Source organism: Rhinatrema bivittatum, chromosome 6, assembly GCF_901001135.1.
Source record: "Rhinatrema bivittatum chromosome 6, aRhiBiv1.1, whole genome shotgun sequence".
Taxonomy (NCBI): domain Eukaryota; kingdom Metazoa; phylum Chordata; class Amphibia; order Gymnophiona; family Rhinatrematidae; genus Rhinatrema; species Rhinatrema bivittatum.
In genome coordinates, this window is record NC_042620.1 from 11,967,476 (window position 1) to 11,991,964 (window position 24,489).

Consider the following 24,489-nt stretch of genomic DNA (forward strand, 5'->3'; position numbering starts at 1 on the left):
TGGAGTGATACAGAGGCATTATGATATTCTCTGTTTTATTCTCCATTCCTTTCCTAATAATCCCCAGCATTCTGTTTGTGTATGATATATGAACACAAGATGAGGATGCACCATGGAGTGATACAGAGGCATTATGACATTCTCTGTTTTATTCTCCATTCCTTTCCTAATAATCCCCAGCATTCTGTTTGTGTATGATATATGAACACAAGATGAGGATGCACCATGGAGTGATACAGAGACATTATGATATTCTCTGTTTTATTCTCCATTCCTTTCCTAATAATCCCCAGCATTCTGTTTGTGTATGATATATGAACACAAGATGAGGATGCACCATGGAGTGATACAGAGACATTATGATATTCTCTGTTTTATTCTCCAGTCCTTTCCTAATAATCCCCAGCATTCTGTTTGTGTATGATATATGAACACAAGATGAGGATGCACCATGGAGTGATACAGAGACATTATGATATTCTCTGTTTTATTCTCCATTCCTTTCCTAATAATCCCCAGCATTCTGTTTGTGTATGATATATGAACACAAGATGAGGATGCACCATGGATTGATAGAGAGACATTATGATATTCTCTGTTTTATTCTCCATTCCTTTCCTAATAATCCCCAGCATTCTGTTTGTGTGTGATATATGAACACAAGATGAGGTCGCACCATGGAGTGATACAGAGGCATTATGATATTCTCTGTTTTATTCTCCGTTCCTTTCCTAATAATCCCGTGCATTCTGTTTGCTTTCTTGGCTGCTGCTGCGCACTGAGCAGAGGATTTCAATATATTGTTCTCAATGACGCCTAGACCATTTACCTGCGTGGTGACTCCTAAAATGCAACCTAAAATTATGTCAGTTTGGATGATTTTGCCCTATGTGCAGTACTTCGTGATTGCCCACATCAAATTTCATCTGCCATTTAAATGCCCAGTCTCCCAGACTCGAAAGGTCTCCTGTAAGTTTTCATAATCCATTTGTGATTTAACAACTTGGAATAATTTTATCAGCAAGGACCACCTCGCTCATTGTTCCCTTTTCTAGATCATATGTAAATATATTTTTAAAAAAACACCAATCCCAGTACACTATTCATTTTTCTCCATTGGGAAAAGTTACCATTTAGCCCTACTCTGTTTCCTATCTTGTAACCAGTCTGCAAACCACAATAGGACCACAATGTCTCCTATCCCATGTCTTTTTAATTTTCTCAGGAGTCTGTCATGGGGGACTTTGTCAAATGCTTTCTAGAAATCCAGATCCACTACATAACAGCCTCACCTTTATCTACATATTTATTTATGCCCTTCAAAAAAACGTTTTCAACATTGGTAAATCTTCATTTTAAGAATCGGCAAGACTTGTTTCCCATCACTTTAAAGGGACATTTCATCACCTGCGGATGTCAGTAACCTAACCAGGGCACCGCGACATAAGCATGTATCCTTCCATAACAGCAGTAGCTTCTCTAATTTAGTTGTTTTTTACAACAAAAAAAGTCTCTATCTTTTTATCACATTGTGCAGGTTATTGGATTTGCATTTTCCAGGAATTACAAGCGTTCGCCATACTCAAGATTTTCTAGTGATAGCGGCCAGCATCGCTTTGCAAAAACACTACATCCACTGCGCATTCCATTCCTAGTCGGGTCCTTGAAGAAGGGGTATTTCTACCCGAAACCACGCGTTGTCGGACAACAACAACCCTCATGTCAAGTGGATTTTAAGATATGTACTTTGCGTACCGGATTAAATCATTTATCTGCCTGGACTGCAACATTATACTATACAGCACAATACCTGGCCACCTACTGATTCGCAAAGCCCTGAAGAACTAACAGAGCTTATCAGCACGATAACCTTTCATTTGGTATCGTATGAAGGTGGACCACTAATTCATAGAGAAATTATAGGTAGCAAGTCTTATATAACTCTTATATTGATTTTCTCTTGCTTCCCACTTCTGGGTCTTAATTTTGAGTATTTCTTCAAACAAACGTAGGCAAGACTTCCTTTGGCCAAACCCATGTTGACTTTGTCCAATTAAGCAATGTTTATCCATATGTTCAGCAATTTTATTCTTTAAAATAGTTTCTATGATTTTTCCCAGCACAACATCTGGCTCACTGGTCTACAGTTTTTCAGATTACCCTGTGAAGGAGGACTTAAGAAACGAGAGATGCGCTTCCGGTAAAGATTTCGTGTCGGGCTTCGTTTCGCAACCCCCCCACACGAATTTTGTTTTTCCCTTGGTTCGGGGTTTTTTTTTTCGGGGGCCCCGATTTGCGGGTTAGTATGCACTCCCTGAAAATACCCTGGCTCAATTGTACCACTGTTTCTTCCCTCCACACCCCCCTGCTCCTTTTCCCTTTCTCCTCTCCCTTCCCGCTCCCTCCCTCTCTTCCTCCCCCCTGCACCAGCATTTATCTGTACATACGTGCACTTGCCTCCTTCATACTGTAAATAAGTTCTATATGCTAAGTTCTTAAGTGCACATGCCCCCTTAGCATTGTATATATTTCACTTGCATATCTAACCCTAGCATGAATGCAAAAGTTGTAACTCTGCTCGTTGACTCTCCTCACCTGTACTTTTATACATTATCCTGCTAGCCCCCTTCCCCGTTCATTGTAATTTCCTTTCCTAGTTACTTGTAAACCGACATGATGTGTCCTACGAATGCCGGTATAGAAAAATGTTAAATAAATAAAATAAATAAAAATATTGAGAGTTAGTGCACGCTAACTCCCATTAGTGCGCACTAACTCCCGATAGTGCGCACTAACCTGGCAGAGTTAGCGCGCACGCCAACGAGAGTTAGCACGCACTAATTCCGGTTAGCTCGCACTAACTCAAAAATGAATTTTTTCCGAAATTTCGGAAAAAATCAATCATTTTTCAGTTCTCCCGAACCATTCCGAATTAGGCAATTTCATTGACATTGCCTAACTCGGGAAAAACGATGGCACATCCCTATAAGAAACTCCCTCAGAACACCTTAAAGGACTGGCCACAGATATCTGGCCCGGTCCTCCTTAAATCCCAAGCCAGCAAGGGATTCTGGGCCCAGGGAGGATCCCTGCAGCCTGGCCTAAAAAGGCAAGGCCCAGAAGAGTGGAAGAGTCCCCAGGGAAAAGGCAGGAAGCCAGCCTATGCCAGAACTACATAAAATTGATTGTTTATTAACTCAAGGGACTCCTGAGGTAAGCAGCCTTTATGCTGTACTTTTGTTTCTGCTTGTAAATAAAGTATTTGTTTGTGTGGAACCAGCTGGAGTTGGGTCTCCTTTTTGTTTTCCCAGCTGTTTCCCAACCTGTGGCAGCTCCCGAGCAACCATGCCCCTCTGGATCCCTTTTTAAATATTGGCTTTCATTAGTCTTCCTCCAGCCTTCAGATCAATAGACAATTTTAATGATAGTTTACAAAGTACTGCAATTTCATTTTTCAGTTATTTCAGAACTCTGCAGTATATACCAACTGGTCCAGGTGATTTGTTACCCTTTAGTTTGTCAATTTACCCTAATACGTCTTCCAGGTTCATTGTGATTCATTTTAGTTCCTCTGAATCATCACCATTAAATACGTTTTTGGCATGGGTATCTCCTCAAAATCCTCCTCACTAAACATCAAAGCAAAGAATACATTTAGTCTTTCTACTATGACCTTGTCTTCCCTAAGTGCCCCTTTAATTGCTCAATCATTTAATGGTCCAACCAACTCCCTCACAAGATTTTTGCTTCGGATGTATTTGAAAACGTTTTATTATGAATTTTGCCTTTAAAGCAAGCTTCTTTTTAAATTTTCTTTTTGCCTGTCTTATCACTGTTTTGCATCTAATCTGACAGTGCTTTTCTCTTTCCTATTTTCTTCATTTTGATCCTCTTTCCATTTTTTGAAAATTGTTCTTTGGCTATAAGGAACTCTTTTGTTTTACCTTGCTAGCAGTTGTTTGGCCTTCCTTCTGCCTTTTTCAATGCATGGGATATATCTGGTCTGGGCTTCCAAAATGGCATTTTTAAACAATGTCCATGCCTGATATAAACTCTTATGGCCTGATTTTAACAAACATTTACACACTTAAAATTGGGTTTTGCACGTGTAAATGCACTGTTCCCTTGGTTATCCTTCTTCCTGCAGGTCTCTGAGATGCCAATTATGTCTACCTCTTCATTCAGTGTTATTCATTCTTATTTTCCACACTTCTGGCATTTTCATACAGTCATTTCAAGGTATATTTTTTATTTATATTTACAACATTTCTAGTAGTTGACAGGGATAATTTTAAATCTTTTAACTCAGTCTGCTTTTTACTGGTACATGGGCTACTTTTGCCTTTATTGGAGCCTCTCTAGCAGGTTGCTTTAATGTCTCTCTCTTGTTAGTATTCTTCAAAGATCCCTCCTTCCAAACCATGCGCTGCTGAGCGACTGTCGGCTTTCCCCATGTTCTAGTTTAAAAGCTGCTCTATCACTTTTTTAAACAATAGAGCCAGCAGCCTGGTTCCACCCTGGTTAAAGTGGAGTCCATCATTTTGGAACAGGCTCTCCCTTTCCCTAAAATGTTGCCCTAGTTCCTGCCAAATCTAAAGCTCTGTTCTGTACACTATCATCTGATCCACGCATTGAGGCTCCGGAGCTCTGCCTGCCTCTGGGGACCTGCGCGTGGAACAGGGAGCATTTCAGAGAATGCCACCCAGAGGTTCTGGATTTAAGCTTTCTATCTAAAATCCCAAATTTGGCTTCCAGAACCAGCCTCCTATACCTTTCTATGTCATTGGTACCTATATGTATTACGACAGCCAGTGCCTCCCCAGCACTCTCTACAATAAGAAGAAATTGCCATGCTGGGTCAGACCAAGGGTCCATCAAGCCCAGCATCCTGTTTCCAACAGTGGCCAATCCAGGCTACAAGAACCTGACAATTACCCAAACACTAAGAAGATCCCATGCTACTGATGCAATTAATAGCAGTGGATATTCCCTAAGTAAACTTGATCAATAGCCGTTAATGGTCTTCTCCTCCATATCCGTTAATGGACTTCTCCTCCATATCCGTTAATGGACTTCTCCTCCATATCCAAACCTTTTTTGAACCCAGCTAGGTAAGGCATGAGGTCTGCCACGTTCATGCCAGGCAGGCAGGCTAGTTACCAAGTGATCCTCACACCCATCAGCCCCACAACTCTTCACATTCCTAATGATTAGAGTGTCCTAACCCTTCCCTCCTAGGCACAAGCCCATGGAAAGCCATCCTTGCTGCGAAAGGATATGGTATCACCTGGAGAGCAGGTCCTAGCTACAGGATCACTTCTTGCTAAACCAAGGTGATGCTCTCCTCCCAGGTGATCTTGCTCCTCCAAGGCAGTAGAAGGGCTGACTGACTGGAGTCGGGATCTTACTACTTTTTCCTTGTTTGTCTCCTCTACCGACCTGTGTGTCTGCCATTCTGGCCTCCAGAGATTGGGCTCATAATCTTCTGCAACCCCATAAGGTTATGTACAGCAGAGTTTCCAACCTGCCCCATCCAAGGAATAGGGTTAGCAGGGCAGCAGCAGTGCAACCTTCCTTCACACACACACACACACATACATACATACACACACACACACACACACACATACACACACACACACACACACCCTCACACACACACACACACACACACACATATACACAGACACAGACATACACACAGACACATACACACACACACAGACATACACACACACATATACACACACACATACACACACACACATAGACATACACACAGACACACACACACATACCCACACACACATATATACACACACAGACATACACAGAGACACACTGCTGTAGCACAGAAGAGGTACAGCATGGGTAGTGACAGTGCAAGCTTCCCTCACACACACACACACATACATAGACACAGACACACAGACACATACACACACACATACACACACACACATAGACACACATACACACACATAGACACTCACACACATACACACTCACACGCACACACACTCACACACACATACATACACACGCACACACACACACACACATACACACACACACATAGACACACATACACACACATAGACACTCACACACATACACACTCACACGCACACACACTCACACACACATACATACACACACACACACACATACACACACATAGGCACACATACACACTCATACACACATACACACACACATACACACACACATACACACTCACACATACACACTCACACACACATACGCACTCACACACACATACATACACCCATACACACTCACATACACACACATACACACTCGCACATACACACACACACATACACACACACGCATACATATACACACACACACACATACACACACACTCTCTCTCACACACACACACACACACACATACACACACACACATACACACATACACACACACACATACACACTCGCACACACCTACTCACAAACACACACACACACATACACACACACACTCTCTCACACACACACACACACACATACACACAAACACACACAGCCGTAGCTCAGAACAGGTACAGCATGGGCAGCGGCTGTACAAGTTTCTTTTTTCCATGCTCTATCAGTTTGTCTGACCCTGATGTTGAAGGGAAGGTTTTTCTCGTGTCCCTTATAATGAAACCCATGGCGTGACCCTATCCCTGTGTCAGTCTGAGACCTTCCATTTCATGGCTGATGATTTAGGGGAAAAGGATATTGGTCTATTATTTCTTTCTGGTCCATGTTTGTCACGGTCTCGATGAGTTTGCGCAGTCCCCGCACCCACCCCTCTGCCTCCTCGGTGGAGTTAGCGATCAGGTCCAGGTTGCCTCGCCGGCCACAGAAGACGATGGTGAAGCAGCGTTCGGCTGGGAATTCATCAGCAATACTCTGCAGCACCTCAGATTGATGGCCCTCACGCACAGCTTCAATGTCACTGATGGAAACTGGCAGGGAAAAATCACATCAGCACCAATTACAACATCACCCTGTCTTCCCATGAAGCTACTGCAAGCACTCCAGTAACTGTGTGACCTGTCTCCCTGTGCCTCAGTTTCAATCTTGATTCTGCCACTGACTCTCTGTGTGCCCTGGGATGAGTCACTTTATCTCCCTGCTTCTCAGTTCTAATCCCAGCTCTGTCACTGACTCTCTGTGTGCCCTGGGATGAGTCACTTTATCTCCCTGCTTCTCAGTTCTAATCCCAGTCCTGGCACTGACTCTCTGTGTGACCCTGGGATGAGTCACCTTATCTCCCTGTGCCTCAGTTTCAATCTTGATTCTGCCACTGACTCTCTGTGTGCCCTGGGATGAGTCACTTTATCTCCCTGCTTCTCAGTTCTAATCCCAGTCCTGGCACTGACTCTCTGTGTGACCCTGGGATGAGTCACTTTATCTCCCTGTGCCTCAGCTCTAATCCCAGCTCTGTCACTGACTCTCTGTGTGACCCTGGGATGAGTCACTTTATCTCCCTGCTTCTCAGTTCTAATCCAAGTCCTGGCACTGACTCTCTGTGTGACCCTGGGATGAGTCACCTTATCTCCCTGTGCCTCAGTTCTAATCCCAGCTCTGTCACTGACTCTCTGTGTGACCCTGGGGTGAGTCACTTTAGCTCCCTGTGTCTCAGTTCTAATCCCAGTCCTGGCACTGAATCACTGTGTGACCCTGGGGTGAGTCACCTTATCTCCCTGTGCCTCAGTTCTAATCCCAGCTCTGTCACTGACTCTCTGTGTGACACTGGGGTGAGTCACTTTATCTCCCTGTGTCTCAGTTCTAATCCCAGCTCTGTCACTGACTCTCTGTGTGACCCTGGGGTGAGTCACCTTATCTCTCTGTGCCTCAGTTCTAATCCCAGCTCTGTCACTGACTCTCTGTGTGACCCTGGGGTGAGTCACTTTATCTCCCTCTGCCTCAGTTCTAATCCCAGCTCTGTCACTGACTCTCTGTGTGACCCTGGGGTGAGTCATTTTATCTCCCTGTGCCTCAGTTCTAATCCCAGCTCTGTCACTGACTCTCTGTGTGACACTGGGGTGAGTCACTTTATCTCCCTGTGTCTCAGTTCTAATCCCAGTCCTGGCACTGACTCTCTGTGTGACCCTGGGATGAGTCACCTTATCTCCCTGTGCCTCAGTTCTAATCCCAGCTCTGTCACTGACTCTCTGTGTGACCCTGGGGTGAGTCACCTTATCTCTCTGTGCCTCAGTTCTAATCCCAGCTCTGTCACTGACTCTCTGTGTGACCCTGGGGTGAGTCACTTTATCTCCCTCTGCCTCAGTTCTAATCCCAGCTCTGTCACTGACTCTCTGTGTGACCCTGGGGTGAGTCACTTTATCTCCCTCTGCCTCAGTTCTAATCCCAGCTCTGTCACTGACTCTCTGTGTGACACTGGGGTGAGTCACTTTATCTCCCTCTGCCTCAGTTCTAATCCCAGCTCTGTCACTGACTCTCTGTGTGACCCTGGGGTGAGTCACCTTATCTCCCTGTGCCTCAGTTCTAATCCCAGCTCTGTCACTGACTCTCTGTGTGACCCTGGGGTGAGTCACTTTATCTCCCTCTGCCTCAGCTCTAATCCCAGCTCTGTCACTGACTCTCTGTGTGACCCTGGGGTGAGTCACTTTATCTCCCTGTGCCTCAGCTCTAATCCCAGCTCTGTCACTGACTCTCTGTGTGACCCCGGGGTGAGTCACTTTATCTCCCTGTGCCTCAGTTCTAATCCTAGCTCTGACACTGACTCTCTGTGTGACCCTGGGGTGCGTCACTTTATCTCCCTGTGCCTCAGTTCTAATCCCAGCTCTGTCACTGACTCTCTGTGTGACCCTGGGGTGAGTCACTTTATCTCCTTCTGCCTCAGCTCTAATCCCAGCTCTGTCACTGACTCTCTGTGTGACCCTGGGGTGAGTCACTTTATCTCCCTGTACCTCAGTTCTAATCCCAGCTCTGCCACTGACTCTCTGTGTGACCTTGTGGTGAGTCACTTTATCTCCCTGTACCTCAGTTCTAATCCCAGCTCTGCCACTGACTCTCTGTGTGACCTTGTGGTGAGTCACTTTATCTCCCTGTGGCTCAGGTCTAATCCCAGCTCTGTCACTGACTCTCTGTGTGACCCTGGGGAGAGTCACTTTATTATCGTGTCCCTCATTTCTAACTCTACTGTTGATGTTAAATCCCAGGTATCACACTGAACCCTGTGTTCCCAAGATTCCTCCCCAGAATCGCCCTGGTCCTCTGTGTAGGCCCAATCTAATTATTCAAGGTGAAAGCTGTGTGTGTGTGTGCAGTGGGGACTCCCAAATCTCTACGAGAACCTCTTACTGTGATGTAGAAATAACTCGGGACTCTTCAGTGGCGGCATGCGAGGATTCTTTACTTGGGAAACTGGGAGAGGAAGATAACACACATGATCTATGCACATGGATTCGTGGTTCTGAACAGAGGGGTTGCACTGGTGTGACCAGGATGGGAGAAGGAGGGAGATTTGGACTCCCTGGTACAGGCCACATGCTGTCTAGGTAGCCACCACAATCCCACCCCTCCCTACGCAGGGTCAGGTGTCGCAGCCAGGGAATGTTAACCCCTTGCAGGACCTTTTGCTCTCAGTCCTCCAACACCCTTCTCCATGGTTGAGCGGTCAGCCAAGATCTGTCCTTTCTACGATGTCCCCTGTGGCAGTTTCTGATGCAATTCCCACAAGTGCCTACACTGTGTCCTCTTTTATATCTTGTGCTCCTCTCCTCCGTTACCTGGTTTCATATTTGGATGATCTTTCAACGTCCTCCCGGGTCTGCGTCGCCTTAACCCATGTTGCTGGTGATGCTTACTGGCACCGCCTGCTCAAGGCTCGTTGGTGTCAAGAGGTTTGGAAGAGCTTCCTCTTCCAAGTGCATACTGGGGGTTACTACCACCTGCCCCGACACTGCAAGTAGGATCCTGTATCCCCAGCCTCATTCGCTGTATCCCAACAACACGCTCCCCGTAGCTCTGTCTGAGAAGCTTCCATTTGTAGGTCTTACAGCTGACTACCCTCCTCTGCCATGCAAACCCAAAATACGCTATCCTCCGTGCACAAAAACAGCCCACGACTTGGACAAAAAAAGAAAATGAAAAGCAAAAAAAAAAAAAAAAAATCCACACAAAAATGAACATCCTCCTGGACAGGAAAGCAAAGCCAATCCTCCCTCCACAGAGAATGGGAAATCAGCCTGATAGTGACACTCAACGAAAGATTGCAGCTGATCTGAATAAAATAAAACTCACAACCAAGCCAATTAAGGAACAAGAGAGCTCCCTACGCAATAACCCGAGGTCCTAAAGCCAAAACGTCTCTCTAGAAACATCTGGATACATACAAATAGTGTGCCCAAGAAACATTTTATCACCATTGGGAAAAAACCAAACCAAACCAAACAAGCATTCCTGATCAGATTCAAGTAGTGTCTGTAAGACAGTGGCTTTAGCTGCCAAGCTAGAGACCTTTGCATGCTCCTTACCAGGCTCACTTCCTCCCCTATTGCTCATCCTATGTAGGCAGAATGCTCTGGTAATAAATATAGTAAAGCCAACTCAGGAACTTGAAAGATTCCCTTCAAATAAATCTGAAACCGTAATCGCCTGTACAGATGTAGATCTTTCAGCATTGCCTGAGATTTCTAGCTTGCAGTGCATTGCCATGCATCACACGTTTCATGGAGAGCTGAAGCCTCCGCTGTAATGACGTCACATCTTTTTATTTTATTAGCAGCACACTCACATATTGCTATATCTCTTGTTCAGACTTGACCACAGCGTCAGGCTGAAGATCTAATTTTGCCACCCAGGCTTCCAGCTTGCTAAATGCAGAGAGTAGAACATCAAATGGAGACTCCTGAGAAGAGACAGTGTTAATGTGATCTGGTAAGATAAATTCTCTTAGGATTAGATGCGGGCTGCCACTTCGTGGGTAACGCTGTGCTCCACAACGTTTCCATATATAAGTCAGCAGGATGCCGGGCCCGTGTCAAACCTGTAGCCACACTCGGCTTCAGAGAGAACGATTGCGCTGGAGTGAGATCTCCATCCATGGATACCAAGGGAATCTGGTGAAGCAATGATAGAGCCCCGCAGACCTGTATAATGCCGACCTCCCTCCCAGCTATTCCCTGGCATCAGAACCACATTGTCCTCCAGACACGTCCCCTCTGAAGCCCCCATCGGGAAAAACAGCACTCACTCACTCACTGGCTACGTTTCACCTTCCAAGGATTCATCCATCACAGCAGCAGCCAAATGATCTTCTTCTGATAACGATGAGGTCCATATTCAGTCTCTGCCTGGATAGCAGCTCCAGCTAATTGTGGAGTTATATCCAATAGTGTAGCTGTACTATTGCTATCTTAAAGTTAGTCGGCTAATTAAGGACAGCTCTTTGGCCCAACTAGACTTGGCTGGCTTGGACCTAGATTCATCGAAATGCTATACATGTTCCATAGGAAAGGGGCATGGTTAGGGAAACCTTTCACTTACCACAACTTGTGCTATTTTAGTGCTTTGCATAGGTATTTTACTGCAATGTGGGTTAAATTTATCATGCCCTGTCATATTTCTAATTTGTGGGCTGAGAAGTGCCCAGTCAGGCATTTCCTTGTTCTGGGCTGCTGAGAGAGGGAGAGTGAGAGAGGAAGAGAGAGAGAGAAACTCTTTATGAGGAGAGGGGTCATAGTAATCAACTGTTTATACCACTATAGGAGGGTCATCTAGTAACTGAAGGTGAGGTTTTGGTGGTGGATATGGGTTCTGGGGCCAGTTTTATATGCCAGTCAGACGTACCAGCAGCACAGTGCACATCACGGAAGGTTTGATGTGATTTGGAGTGAGGGAAGGTAGAAAAAGATGAGATTTCTACAATGTGCTCTCGCCCTAGCTTGATGCATTCTCTACCTGGGTACTATCAAGCTAGGGCGAGAGAACATTACACAGATCTCATCTCTGCGTCCTTTCCTCACTCCAAATCACATCCAATCCTCACTGATGTGTACTGGGCTGTACGTACCTCCGATTGTGCATGTAAAACTGGCCCCAAAACTCGAGTCCCCTCATTTTCATAAACCCTGCCCAAACTCCTCTCCTATGACTAAAAATCTGCATCTTGCGTGCGATAAATAACACATGCGTGGTGGCGTAAGGGGCCTAACACATTTTGATGAATGACTCTGTAATTTAGCCAGCTAATTCAATATCATCCTCAGCTGCCTAACTCAATTCCTTCCAGTTATGAACCCTAAAAGCTTCTAACTAATCTGGATAAATTCTAGCCAGCTAACTTATTAACTGCCTAGAATTTAGCCAAATAAGTGCCCAAATCTATAGCTCTGCTCGTACTTTTTATGCACACATTTTACTATGAATTTTCTATGCAGACTTATGTGCATAAATTTGCTTTGAAAATGTGCAAACAAGGGCCCACCTGCTTTATCGAGGGTGTAAGCTGCACCTGAGTCCAAACTCTGCTCTAACTCCACCTCCCAAAACGCCTTTCGCCAGTTTGTGTAAGAGTGCGAGCAAAACCAGGCTACACGTGCAGTTTTAAGTGAACCGAGCTCTGGGCTATTATAGCGCAGGCATGTAAAGGAAAGCTGCTGCTGCGTGCCGAGGAGCTCACGCGAAACGTTACCAGGCCTCTGCTAGGACACTGCTTTCCCATCCGTGACTCTTCAGTTTTCTAGGGCTCTCTCATGAAGACCTTTGTCAAATGCTTTCTGACAATCCAGATGCACGCTATTGGCCAGCTCGCCTTTATCCACAGGGGGGTGCAATGTTTTCAGCTTGCGGCTCCCTCTTCTCTGCTTTCTGGGACTCAGACATTAAGGACCTACGTACCAGTGACATCAAGCCGGCAGCTGAGGGAAAAGCTGGAACAGCGGGAGCGGTCACCACTGGCAGGTCACTGCTTATGGGGTGAGCCAAAGGGTCCTTGCTCCTTTGAATGATCTCCTTCAAGTGGCCCGATGTCTACTGAGATATTTTTAGGACTAAAGAGAGCTACTGCAAGTTTACATCTAATCTTCTGCTTGCTCCTTCTGCAGTTGTGTCCTTGTGACGAGATTAAAACCTTTATTGTATCTCTCTATCCAATACAGTCCAATTCAGCTTATAATATTCTTTTCTGATTGTTACTATGCTTGCTATGAATAAAGATAGATTGTATTATTTTAGACTGTAATAAAAAAATAAAGCTGTATTACAAGTTTGCTCAAGGCTGTACTCTTAGACGTTTTGGCTCCATGGACAAGATAATGGATAATTATAATTAGTAGAAAATAGACAGAAGGATGAATGATCCTTTCTTATCAGTAACAAAATGTGCTGTGCCTGTAGATGAATGTAGATAATTGTAATTAGAACTTAGGCCATGCTGACCTGTTGACTAATAATAAGGTAAGACCTGTTGTTGAAGTTAAATGCAGGCGTGAAACTGTGATTGGTCAATCTGAAATGTTTTGCTGAATCATGACTTTGTAGAAACAAACAGTATATAAATCTGATTGAAAATGTAAAGCATTGGTTTCTTACTAATTTACACTCCCACAACCCCAAAACCCAAACTCTATCATCAGGAGCCCCTGAAAGCCCCAGGAATGAGATGATTTCCAGCATGATTGGCCATGACCATCACACAGGGCTGGGACAGATTATGCATAGACAGCAGGGCAGACAGACAAGGACACAGCCAGACAGCTGGTAGATGTACTGCAGATATACAGATGCCGTAGAGAGTGGCACAGATATATCCAATAGATAGATTTCAGGAAGAGGAGTCCTGCTCTGGAAACCCCCACCGAACACGCTCAGTTTGTGCTGTTCAGTATTGATAACAAAAGAGTGAAAGTCGGAGAGGAGGAGAGAGAGGGAATGAGAGGGGGAAGGGAAGTGGGGAATGAATTATTCAGCATTCCTGTATTTCCACTAATGGATGGTTTTACCCACTCAGTGCCAGAACCCTTCTCTGTCATCACGAGCCAGCAGTGACCCTGTGACTCTGGCAATGATCTCACACTACTTAAGCAGATTGCTTCTGCTGCTCTAAATTACTGGCACTGTGCAGGAGTCTCGAGGCCTGGGAGTAACTCACATTACTGAGACACCGCTGGCACTGTGCAGGGGTCCTGAGTCTTGGGAGTAACTCACATTACTGAGACACCACTGGCACTGTGCAGGGGTCCTGAGTCCTGGGAGTAACTCACATTACTGAGACACCGCTGGCACTGTGCAGGGGTCCTGAGTCCTGGGAGTAACTCATATTACTGAGACATCGCTGGCACTGTGCAGGGGTCCTGAGTCCTGGGAGTAACTCACATTACTGAGACACCGCTGGCACTGTGCAGGGGTCCTGAGTCCTGGGAGTAACTCACATTACTGAGACATCGCTGGCACTGTGCAGGGGTCCTGAGTCCTGGGAGTAACTCACATTACTGAGACACCGCTGGCACTGTGCAGGGGTCCTGAGTCCTGGGAGTAACTCACATTACTGAGACACCACTGGCACTGTGCAGGGGTCCTGAGTCCTGGGAGTAACTCACATTACTGAGACATCGGTGGCACTGTGCAGGGGTCCTGAGTCCTGGGAGTAACTCACATTACCGAGACACCGCTGGCACTGTGCAGGGGTCCTGAGTCCTGGGAGTAACTCACATTACTGAGACACCGCTGGCACTGTGCAGGGGTCCTGAGTCCTGGGAGTAACTCACATTACTGAGACACCGCTGGCACTGTGCAGGGGTCCTGAGTCCTGGGAGTAACTCACATTACTGAGACACTGCTGGCACTGTGCAGGGGTCCTGAGTCCTGGGAGTAACTCACATTACTGAGACACCGCTGGCACTGTGCAGGGGTCTTGAGTCCTGGGAGTAACTCACATTACTGAGACACCGCTGGCACTCTGCAGGGGTCCTGAGTCCTGGGAGTAACTCATATTACTGAGACATCGCTGGCACTGTGCAGGGGTCCTGAGTCCTGGGAGTAACTCACATTACTGAGACACCGCTGGCACTGTGCAGGGGTCCTGAGTCCTGGGAGTAACTCACATTACTGAGACATCGCTGGCACTGTGCAGGGGACCTGAGTCCTGGGAGTAACTCACATTACTGAGACACCGCTGGCACTGTGCAGGGGTCCTGAGTCCTGGGAGTAACTCACATTACTGAGACATCGCTGGCACTGTGCAGTGGTCCTGAGTCCTGGGAGTAACTCACATTACCGAGACACCGCTGGCACTGTGCAGGGGTCCTGAGTCCTGGGAGTAACTCACATTACCGAGACACCGCTGGCACTGTGCAGGGGTCCTGAGTCCTGGGAGTAACTCACATTACCGAGACACCGCTGGCACTGTGCAGGGGTCCTGAGTCCTGGGAGTAACTCACATTACTGAGACACCGCTGGCACTGTGCAGGGGTCCTGAGTCCTGGGAGTAACTCACATTACTGAGACACCGCTGGCACCTTGCAGGGGTCCTGAGTCCTGGGAGTAACTCACATTACTGAGACACCGCTGGCACTGTGCAGGGGTCCTGAGTCCTGGGAGTAACTCACATTACTGAGACACCGCTGGCACTGTGCAGGGGTCCTGAGTCCTGGGAGTAACTCACATTACTGAGACACCGCTGGCACTGTGCAGGGGTCCTGAGTCCTGGGAGTAACTCACATTACTGAGACACCGCTGGCACTGTGCAGGGGTCCTGAGTCCTGGGAGTAACTCACATTACTGAGACACCGCTGGCACTGTGCAGGGGACCTGAGTCCTGGGAGTAAACTCACATTACTGAGACACCGCTGGCACTGTGCAGGGGTCCTGAGTCCTGGGAGTAACTCACATTACCGAGACAGCGCTGGCACTGTGCAGGGGTCCTGAGTCCTGGGAGTAACTCACATTACCGAGACACCGCTGGCACTGTGCAGGGGTCCTGAGTCCTGGGAGTAACTCACATTACTGAGACACCGCTGGCACTGTGCAGGGGTCCTGAGTCCTGGGAGTAACTCACATTACTGAGACACCGCTGGCACCTTGCAGGGGTCCTGAGTCCTGGGACTAACTCACATTACTGAGACACCGCTGGCACTGTGCAGGGGTCCTGAGTCCTGGGAGTAACTCACATTACTGAGACACCGCTGGCACTGTGCAGGGGTCCTGAGTCCTGGGAGTAACTCACATTACTGAGACACCGCTGGCACTGTGCAGGGGTCCTGAGTCCTGGGAGTAACTCACATTACTGAGACACCGCTGGCACTGTGCAGGGGTCCTGAGTCCGGGAGTAACTCACATTACTGAGACACCGCTGGCACTGTGCAGGGGTCCTGAGTCCTGGGAGTAACTCACATTACTGAGACATCACTGGCACTGTGCAGGGGTCCTGAGTCCTGGGAGTAACTCACATTACTGAGACACCGCTGGCACTGTGCAGGGGTCCTGAGTCCTGGGAGTAACTCACATTACTGAGACACCGCTGGCACTGTGCAGGGGTCCTGAGTCCTGGGAGTAACTCACATTACTGAGACATCGCTGGCACTGTGCAGGGGTCCTGAGTCCTGGGAGTAACTCACATTACTGAGACATCACTGGCACTGTGCAGGGGTCCTGAGTCCTGGGAGTAACTCACATTACTGAGACACCGCTGGCACTGTGCAGGGGTCCTGAGTCCTGGGAGTAACTCACATTACTGAGACACCGCTGGCACTGTGCAGGGGTCCTGAGTCCTGGGAGTAACTCACATTACTGAGACATCGCTGGCACTGTGCAGGGGTCCTGAGTCCTGGGAGTAACTCACATTACTGAGACACCGCTGGCACTGTGCAGGGGTCCTGAGTCCTGGGAGTAACTCACATTACTGAGACATCGCTGGCACTGTGCAGGGGTCCTGAGTCCTGGGAGTAACTCACATTACTGAGACATCACTGGCACTGTGCAGGGGTCCTGAGTCCTGGGAGTAACTCACATTACTGAGACACCGCTGGCACTGTGCAGGGGTCCTGAGTCCTGGGAGTAACTCACATTACTGAGACACCGCTGGCACTGTGCAGGGGTCCTGAGTCCTGGGAGTAACTCACATTACTGAGACACCGCTGGCACTGTGCAGGGGTCCTGAGTCCTGGGAGTAACTCACATTACTGAGACACCGCTGGCACTGTGCAGGGGTCCTGAGTCCTGGGAGTAACTCACATTACTGAGACATCGCTGGCACTGTGCAGGGGACCTGAGTCCTGGGAGTAACTCACATTACTGAGACATCGCTGGCACTGTGCAGGGGACCTGAGTCCTGGGAGTAACTCACATTACTGAGACACCGCTGGCACTGTGCAGGGGTCCTGAGTCCTGGGAGTAACTCACATTACTGAGACACCGCTGGCACTGTGCAGGGGTCCTGAGTCTTGGGAGTAACTCACATTACTGAGACATCGCTGGCACTGTGCAGGGGTCCTGAGTCCTGGGAGTAACTCACATTACTGAGACACCGCTGGCTCTGTGCAGGGGTCCTGAGTCCTGGGAGTAACTCACATTACTGAGACACCGCTGGCACTGTGCAGGGGTCCTGAGTCTTGGGAGTAACTCACATTACTGAGACACCGCTGGCACTGTGCAGGGGTCCTGAGTCCTGGGAGTAACTCACATTACGGAGACACCGCTGGCACTGTGCAGGGGTCCTGAGTCCTGGGAGTAACTCACATTACCGAGACACCGCTGGCACTGTGCAGGGGTCCTGAGTCCTGGGAGTAACTCACATTACTGAGACATCGCTGGCACTGTGCAGGAGTCCTGAGTCCTGGGAGTAACTCACATTACTGAGACACCGCTGGCACTGTGCAGGGGTCCTGAGTCCTGGGAGTAACTCACATTACTGAGACATCACTGGCACTGTGTAGGGGTCCTGAGTCCTGGGAGTAACTCACATTACTGAGACATCGCTGGCACTGTGCAGGGGTCCTGAGTCCTGGGAGTAACTCACATTACTGAGACACCGCTGGCACTGTGCAGGGGTCCTGAGTCCTGGGAGTAACTCACATTACTGAGACACCGCTGGCACTGTGCAGGGGTCCTGAGTCCTGGGAGTAACTCACATTACTGAGACACCGCTGGCACTGTGCAGGGGTCCTGAGTCCTGGGAGTAACTCACATTACCGAGACACCGCTGGCACTGTGCAGGGGTCCTGAGTCCTGGGAGTAACTCACATTACTGAGACATCGCTGGCACTGTGCAGTGGTCCTGAGTCCTGGGAGTAACTCACATTACCGAGACACCGCTGGCACTGTGCAGGGGTCCTGAGTCCTGGGAGTAACTCACATTACCGAGACACCGCTGGCACTGTGCAGGGGTCCTGAGTCCTGGGAGTAACTCACATTACCGAGACACCGCTGGCACTGTGCAGGGGTCCTGAGTCCTGGGAGTAACTCACATTACCGAGACACTGCTGGCACTGTGCAGGGGTCCTGAGTCCTGGGAGTAACTCACATTACTGAGACATCGCTGGCTCTGTGCAGGGGCCCTGAGTCCTGGGAGTAACTCACATTACTGAGACACCGCTGGCACTGTGCAGTGGTCCTGAGTCCTGGGAGTAACTCACATTACTGAGACACCGCTGGCACTGTGCAGGGGTCCTGAGTCCTGGGAGTAACTCACATTACTGAGACACCGCTGGCACTGTGCAGGGGTCCTGAGTCCTGGGAGTAACTCACATTACTGAGACATCGCTGGCACTGTGCAGGGGTCCTGAGTCCTGGGAGTAACTCACATTAGTGAGACACCGCTGGCACTGTGTAGGGGTCCTGAGTCCTGGGAGTAACTCACATTACTGAGACACCGCTGGCACTGTGTAGGGGTCCTGAGTCCTGGGAGTAACTCACATTACTGAGACACCGCTGGCACCTGGGAGTAATTCACATTACTGAGACACCGCTGGCACTGTGCAGGGGACCTGAGTCCTGGGAGTAACTCACATTACTGAGACACCGCTGGCACCTGGGAGTAATTCACATTACTGAGACACCGCTGGCACTGTGCAGGGGACCTGAGTCCTGGGAGTAACTCACATTACTGAGACATCGCTGGCACTGTGCAGGGGTCCTGAGTCCTGGGAGTAACTCACATTACTGAGACACAGCTGGCACTGTGCAGGGGTCCTGAGTCCTGGGAGTAACTCACATTACTGAGACACAGCTGGCACTGTGCAGGGGTCCTGAGTCCTGGGAGTAACTCACATTACTGAGACACAGCTGGCACTGTGCAGGGGTCCTGAGTCCTGGGAGTAACTCACATTACTGAGACATCGCTGGCACTGTGCAGGGGTCCTGAGTCCTGGGAGTAACTCACATTACTGAGACAACCGCTGGCACTGTGCAGGGGTCCTGAGTCCTGGGAGTAACTCACATTACTGAGACATCGCTGGCACTGTGCAGGGGTCCTGAGTCCTGGGAGTAACTCACATTACTGAGACACCGCTGGCACTGTGCAGGGGTCCTGAGTCCTGGGAGTAACTCACATTACTGAGACATCGCTGGCACTGTGCAGAGGTCCTGAGTCCTGGGAGTAACTCACATTACTGAGACATCGCTGGCACTGTGCAGGGGTCCTGAGTCCTAGGAGTAACTCACATTACTGAGACACCGCTGGCACTGTGCAGGGGTCCTGAGTCCTGGGAGTAACTCACATTACTGAGACATCGCTGGCACTGTGCAGGGGTCCTGAGTCCTGGGAGTAACTCATATTACTGAGACATCGCTGGCACTGTGCAGGGGTCCTGAGTCCTGGGAGTAACTCACATTACTGAGACACCGCTGGCACTGTGCAGGGGTCCTGAGTCCTGGGAGTAACTCACATTACTGAGACACCGCTGGCACTGTGCAGGGGTCCTGAGTCCTGGGAGTAACTCACATTACTGAGACACCGCTGGCACTGTGCAGGGGACCTGAGTCCTGGGAGTAACTCACATTACTGAGACACCGCTGGCACTGTGCAGGGGACCTGAGTCCTGGGAGTAACTCACATTACTGAGACACCGCTGGCACTGTGCAGGGGTCCTGAGTCCTGGGAGTAACTCACATTACTGAGACACCGCTGGCACTGTGCAAGGGTCCTGAGTCCTGGGATTAACTCACATTACTGAGACACCGCTGGCACTGTGCAGGGGTCCTGAGTCCTGGGAGTAACTCACATTACTGAGACACCGCTGGCACTGTGCAAGGGTCCTGAGTCCTGGGATTAACTCACATTACTGAGACATCGCTGGCACTGTGCAGGGGTCCTGAGTCCTGGGAGTAACTCACATTACTGAGACATCGCTGGCACTGTGCAGGGGTCCTGAGTCCTGGGAGTAACTCACATTACTGAGACATCGCTGGCACTGTGCAGGGGTCCTGAGTCCTGGGAGTAACTCACATTACTGAGACATCGCTGGCACTGTGCAGGGGTCCTGAGTCCTGGGAGCAACTCACATTACTGAGACACCGCTGGCACTGTGCAGGGGTCCTGAGTCCTGGGAGTAACTCATATTACTGAGACATCGCTGGCACTGTGCAGGGGTCCTGAGTCCTGGGAGTAACTCACATTAGTGAGACACCGCTGGCACTGTGTAGGGGTCCTGAGTCCTGGGAGTAACTCACATTACTGAGACACCGCTGGCACTGTGTAGGGGTCCTGAGTCCTGGGAGTAACTCACATTACTGAGACACCGCTGGCACTGTGCAAGGGTCCTGAGTCCTGGGATTAACTCACATTACTGAGACACCGCTGGCACTGTGCAGGGGTCCTGAGTCCTGGGAGTAACTCACATTACTGAGACACCGCTGGCACTGTGCAAGGGTCCTGAGTCCTGGGATTAACTCACATTACTGAGACATCGCTGGCACTGTGCAGGGGTCCTGAGTCCTGGGAGTAACTCACATTACTGAGACATCGCTGGCACTGTGCAGGGGTCCTGAGTCCTGGGAGTAACTCACATTACTGAGACATCGCTGGCACTGTGCAGGGGTCCTGAGTCCTGGGAGCAACTCACATTACTGAGACACCGCTGGCACTGTGCAGGGGTCCTGAGTCCTGGGAGTAACTCATATTACTGAGACATCGCTGGCACTGTGCAGGGGTCCTGAGTCCTGGGAGTAACTCACATTAGTGAGACACCGCTGGCACTGTGTAGGGGTCCTGAGTCCTGGGAGTAACTCACATTACTGAGACACCGCTGGCACTGTGTAGGGGTCCTGAGTCCTGGGAGTAACTCACATTACTGAGACACCGCTGGCACCTGGGAGTAATTCACATTACTGAGACACCGCTGGCACTGTGCAGGCGACCTGAGTCCTGGGAGTAACTCACATTACTGAGACATCGCTGGCACTGTGCAGGGGTCCTGAGTCCTGGGAGTAACTCACATTACTGAGACACAGCTGGCACTGTGCAGGGGTCCTGAGTCCTGGGAGTAACTCACATTACTGAGACACAGCTGGCACTGTGCAGGGGTCCTGAGTCCTGGGAGTAACTCACATTACTGAGACACAGCTGGCACTGTGCAGGGGTCCTGAGTCCTGGGAGTAACTCACATTACTGAGACATCGCTGGCACTGTGCAGGGGTCCTGAGTCCTGGGAGTAACTCACATTACTGAGACACCGCTGGCACTGTGCAGGGGTCCTGAGTCCTGGGAGTAACTCACATTACTGAGACATCGCTGGCACTGTGCAGGGGTCCTGAGTCCTGGGAGTAACTCACATTACTGAGACACCGCTGGCACTGTGCAGGGGTCCTGAGTCCTGGGAGTAACTCACATTACTGAGACATCGGTGGCACTGTGCAGAGGTCCTGAGTCCTGGGAGTAACTCACATTACTGAGACATCGCTGGCACTGTGCAGGGGTCCTGAGTCCTAGGAGTAACTCACATTACTGAGACACCGCTGGCACTGTGCAGGGGTCCTGAGTCCTGGGAGTAACTCACATTACAGAGACACCGCTGGCACTGTGCAGGGGTCCTGAGTCCTGGGAGTAACTCACATTACTGAGACACCGCTGGCACTGTGCAGGGGACCTGAGTCCTGGGAGTAACTCACATTACTGAGACAACCGCTGGCACTGTGCAGGGGACCTGAGTCCTGGGAGTAACTCACATTACTGAGACAACCGCTGGCACTGTGCAGGGGTCCTGAGTCCTGGGAGTAACTCACATTACTGAGACACCGCTGGCACTGTGCAAGGGTCCTGAGTCCTGGGAGTAACTCACATTACTGAGACATCGCTGGCACTGTGCAGGGGTCCTGAGTCCTGGGAGTAACTCACATTACTGAGACATCGCTGGCACTGTGCAGGGGTCCTGAGTCCTGGGAGCAACTCACATTACTGAGACACCGCTGGCACTGTGCAGGGGTCCTGAGTTCTGGGAGTAACTCATATTACTGAGACATCGCTGGCACTGTGCAGGGGTCCTGAGTCCTGGGAGTAACTCACATTACTGAGACACCGCTGGCACTGTGCAGGGGTCCTGAGTCCTGGGAGTAACTCACATTACTGAGACACCGCTGGCACTGTGCAGGGGTCCTGAGTCCTGGGAGTAACTCACATTACTGAGACACCGCTGGCACTGTGCAGGGGTCCTGAGTCCTGGGAGTAACTCACATTACTGAGACATCACTGGCACTGTGCAGGGGTCCTGAGTCCTGGGAGTAACTCACATTACTGAGACACCGCTGGCACTGTGCAGGGGTCCTGAGTCCTGGGAGTAACTCACATTACTGAGACACGGCTGGCACTGTGCAGGGGTCCTGAGTCCTGGGAGTAACTCACATTACTGAGACAACCGCTGGCACTGTGCAGGGGTCCTGAGTCCTGGGAGTAACTCACATTACTGAGACATCACTGGCACTGTGCAGGGGTCCTGAGTCCTGGGAGTAACTCACATTACTGAGACATCACTGGCACTGTGCAGGGGTCCTGAGTCCTGGGAGGAACTCACATTACTGAGACACTGCTGGCACTGTGCAGGGGTCCTGAGTCCTGGGAGTAACTCACATTACTGAGACATTGCTGGTACCTTGGAGAGGTGTAGATTCCTGCCCTTCTGGAAGTAACTAACCATGACTGACACATTACTGGTCCCTTGTAGGGGTCAGGAATCCTGCCTACATTTTAATTGAAGAGGAACTTCAGGACCAGATTAAAGAGATAAGTGCACATTATATACGTTTTAATTGTGCACATTCTGAAACATTGTTAAAGCTAAAGACAACCACGATAATGACACAGTGACCGATGATTAAACTGATCGTAGTGCTTTAAGGCTTGACTAATAAGCCAATAGCACCTAAAGATAGCTAGTTCTCAGGCTCCAAAGGCTTTATCAAATAAGTCCAATAGCACCAGAGACATTATATGATGGTAACTGTAAATCTTTATTAAAAGATATGACTTGAGCCTTTGTTCATAGCAGAATATATAGTTTTATGGTGAATTCTTGATTTCTGCTTCTTTTTGTGTTTTGTTATTCTTGTTTGAGAAATTAGACCCTAGTATAAAGGCATTTTATTCTTCATGTTTGCTGCAATACATAAGAAAATTGCCAAACTGGGTCAAACCTAGGGTCCATCAAGCCCAGCATCCTGCTCCGAATGTAGCCAATCCAGGTCAAAGTCTACATGGCTAATAGTGATTTATGGAGATTTCTCCAAGAAATTTGCCTGAACCCTTTATAAACCAAACCACACTAACTGCTTCCACCACGTTCTCTGGGAACAAATTGCACAGTTTAATTGTGCACTAAGTGAAAAAAATACTTTATCTGATTTGTTTTAAATGTGCTACCTATTAGCTTCATAGCATATCCCTTAGCCTTGTATTATAAAGGTTCCCTGTTCCCTGTTCCCTGTTTACCTGTTTCACCCCACTCACAATTTTACAAAACTCTGTCATGTCTCCTCTCAGCCATCTCCTCTCCAAGCTAAAGAGCCCTAACCTTCTTCACAGGGGAGACATTCAATCTCCTTTATCATTTTGTTCACCTTTCTCTCTACCTTTTCTAGTTCTGCTACGTCTTTCTTTTTTGGTTTTTTTTTAAACTTTCTTCACTTTACAAAAATACATACAAGCAATATACGGCCAAACTTTCAAACACCCCCCCCCCACCCCCGTGCATAAAATCCGGGGGTTACACGCGTGGCCAGAGCTTGTGTGCGCCACGCGCATTTTAGAAGGGACCCGGCTCTCGCGCGCTTAACCCCTGTTACGCGCGCGAGAGCCGGGCCTTATAAAAGGGGCGGGGAGGGGAGGGGCGGGGCTGGAGGCGGCCGCTCTGGCACCCATTTGCCGCCATGCTGGGGGATGGCGCGCCGGGCAAGCTTAATTGGAGCCGACAGGGAGGGAACTGGGGGAGGCCCCCGAACTCGTCACCGTGCGCAAATTGTCCAAATCTATCCCCCCCTGCGTGCGCCGGCCTGGGTTTTATAATATGTGCGCACATT

General features: G+C 49.0%; 1 protein-coding gene across 1 annotated transcript in view; it reads right to left on the reverse strand.

Annotated features, from left to right (window-relative positions):
- The window catches only part of PLCD4 (phospholipase C delta 4), an 88,278-nt gene that overhangs the window by 44,986 nt on the left and 18,803 nt on the right, over positions 1-24,489 (reverse strand). The window contains exon 3 of the mRNA XM_029605108.1: positions 6,752-6,980. Within this exon, the coding sequence (XP_029460968.1) occupies positions 6,752-6,980 (229 nt within the window). The remainder of the gene's footprint in view (positions 1-6,751; positions 6,981-24,489) is intronic.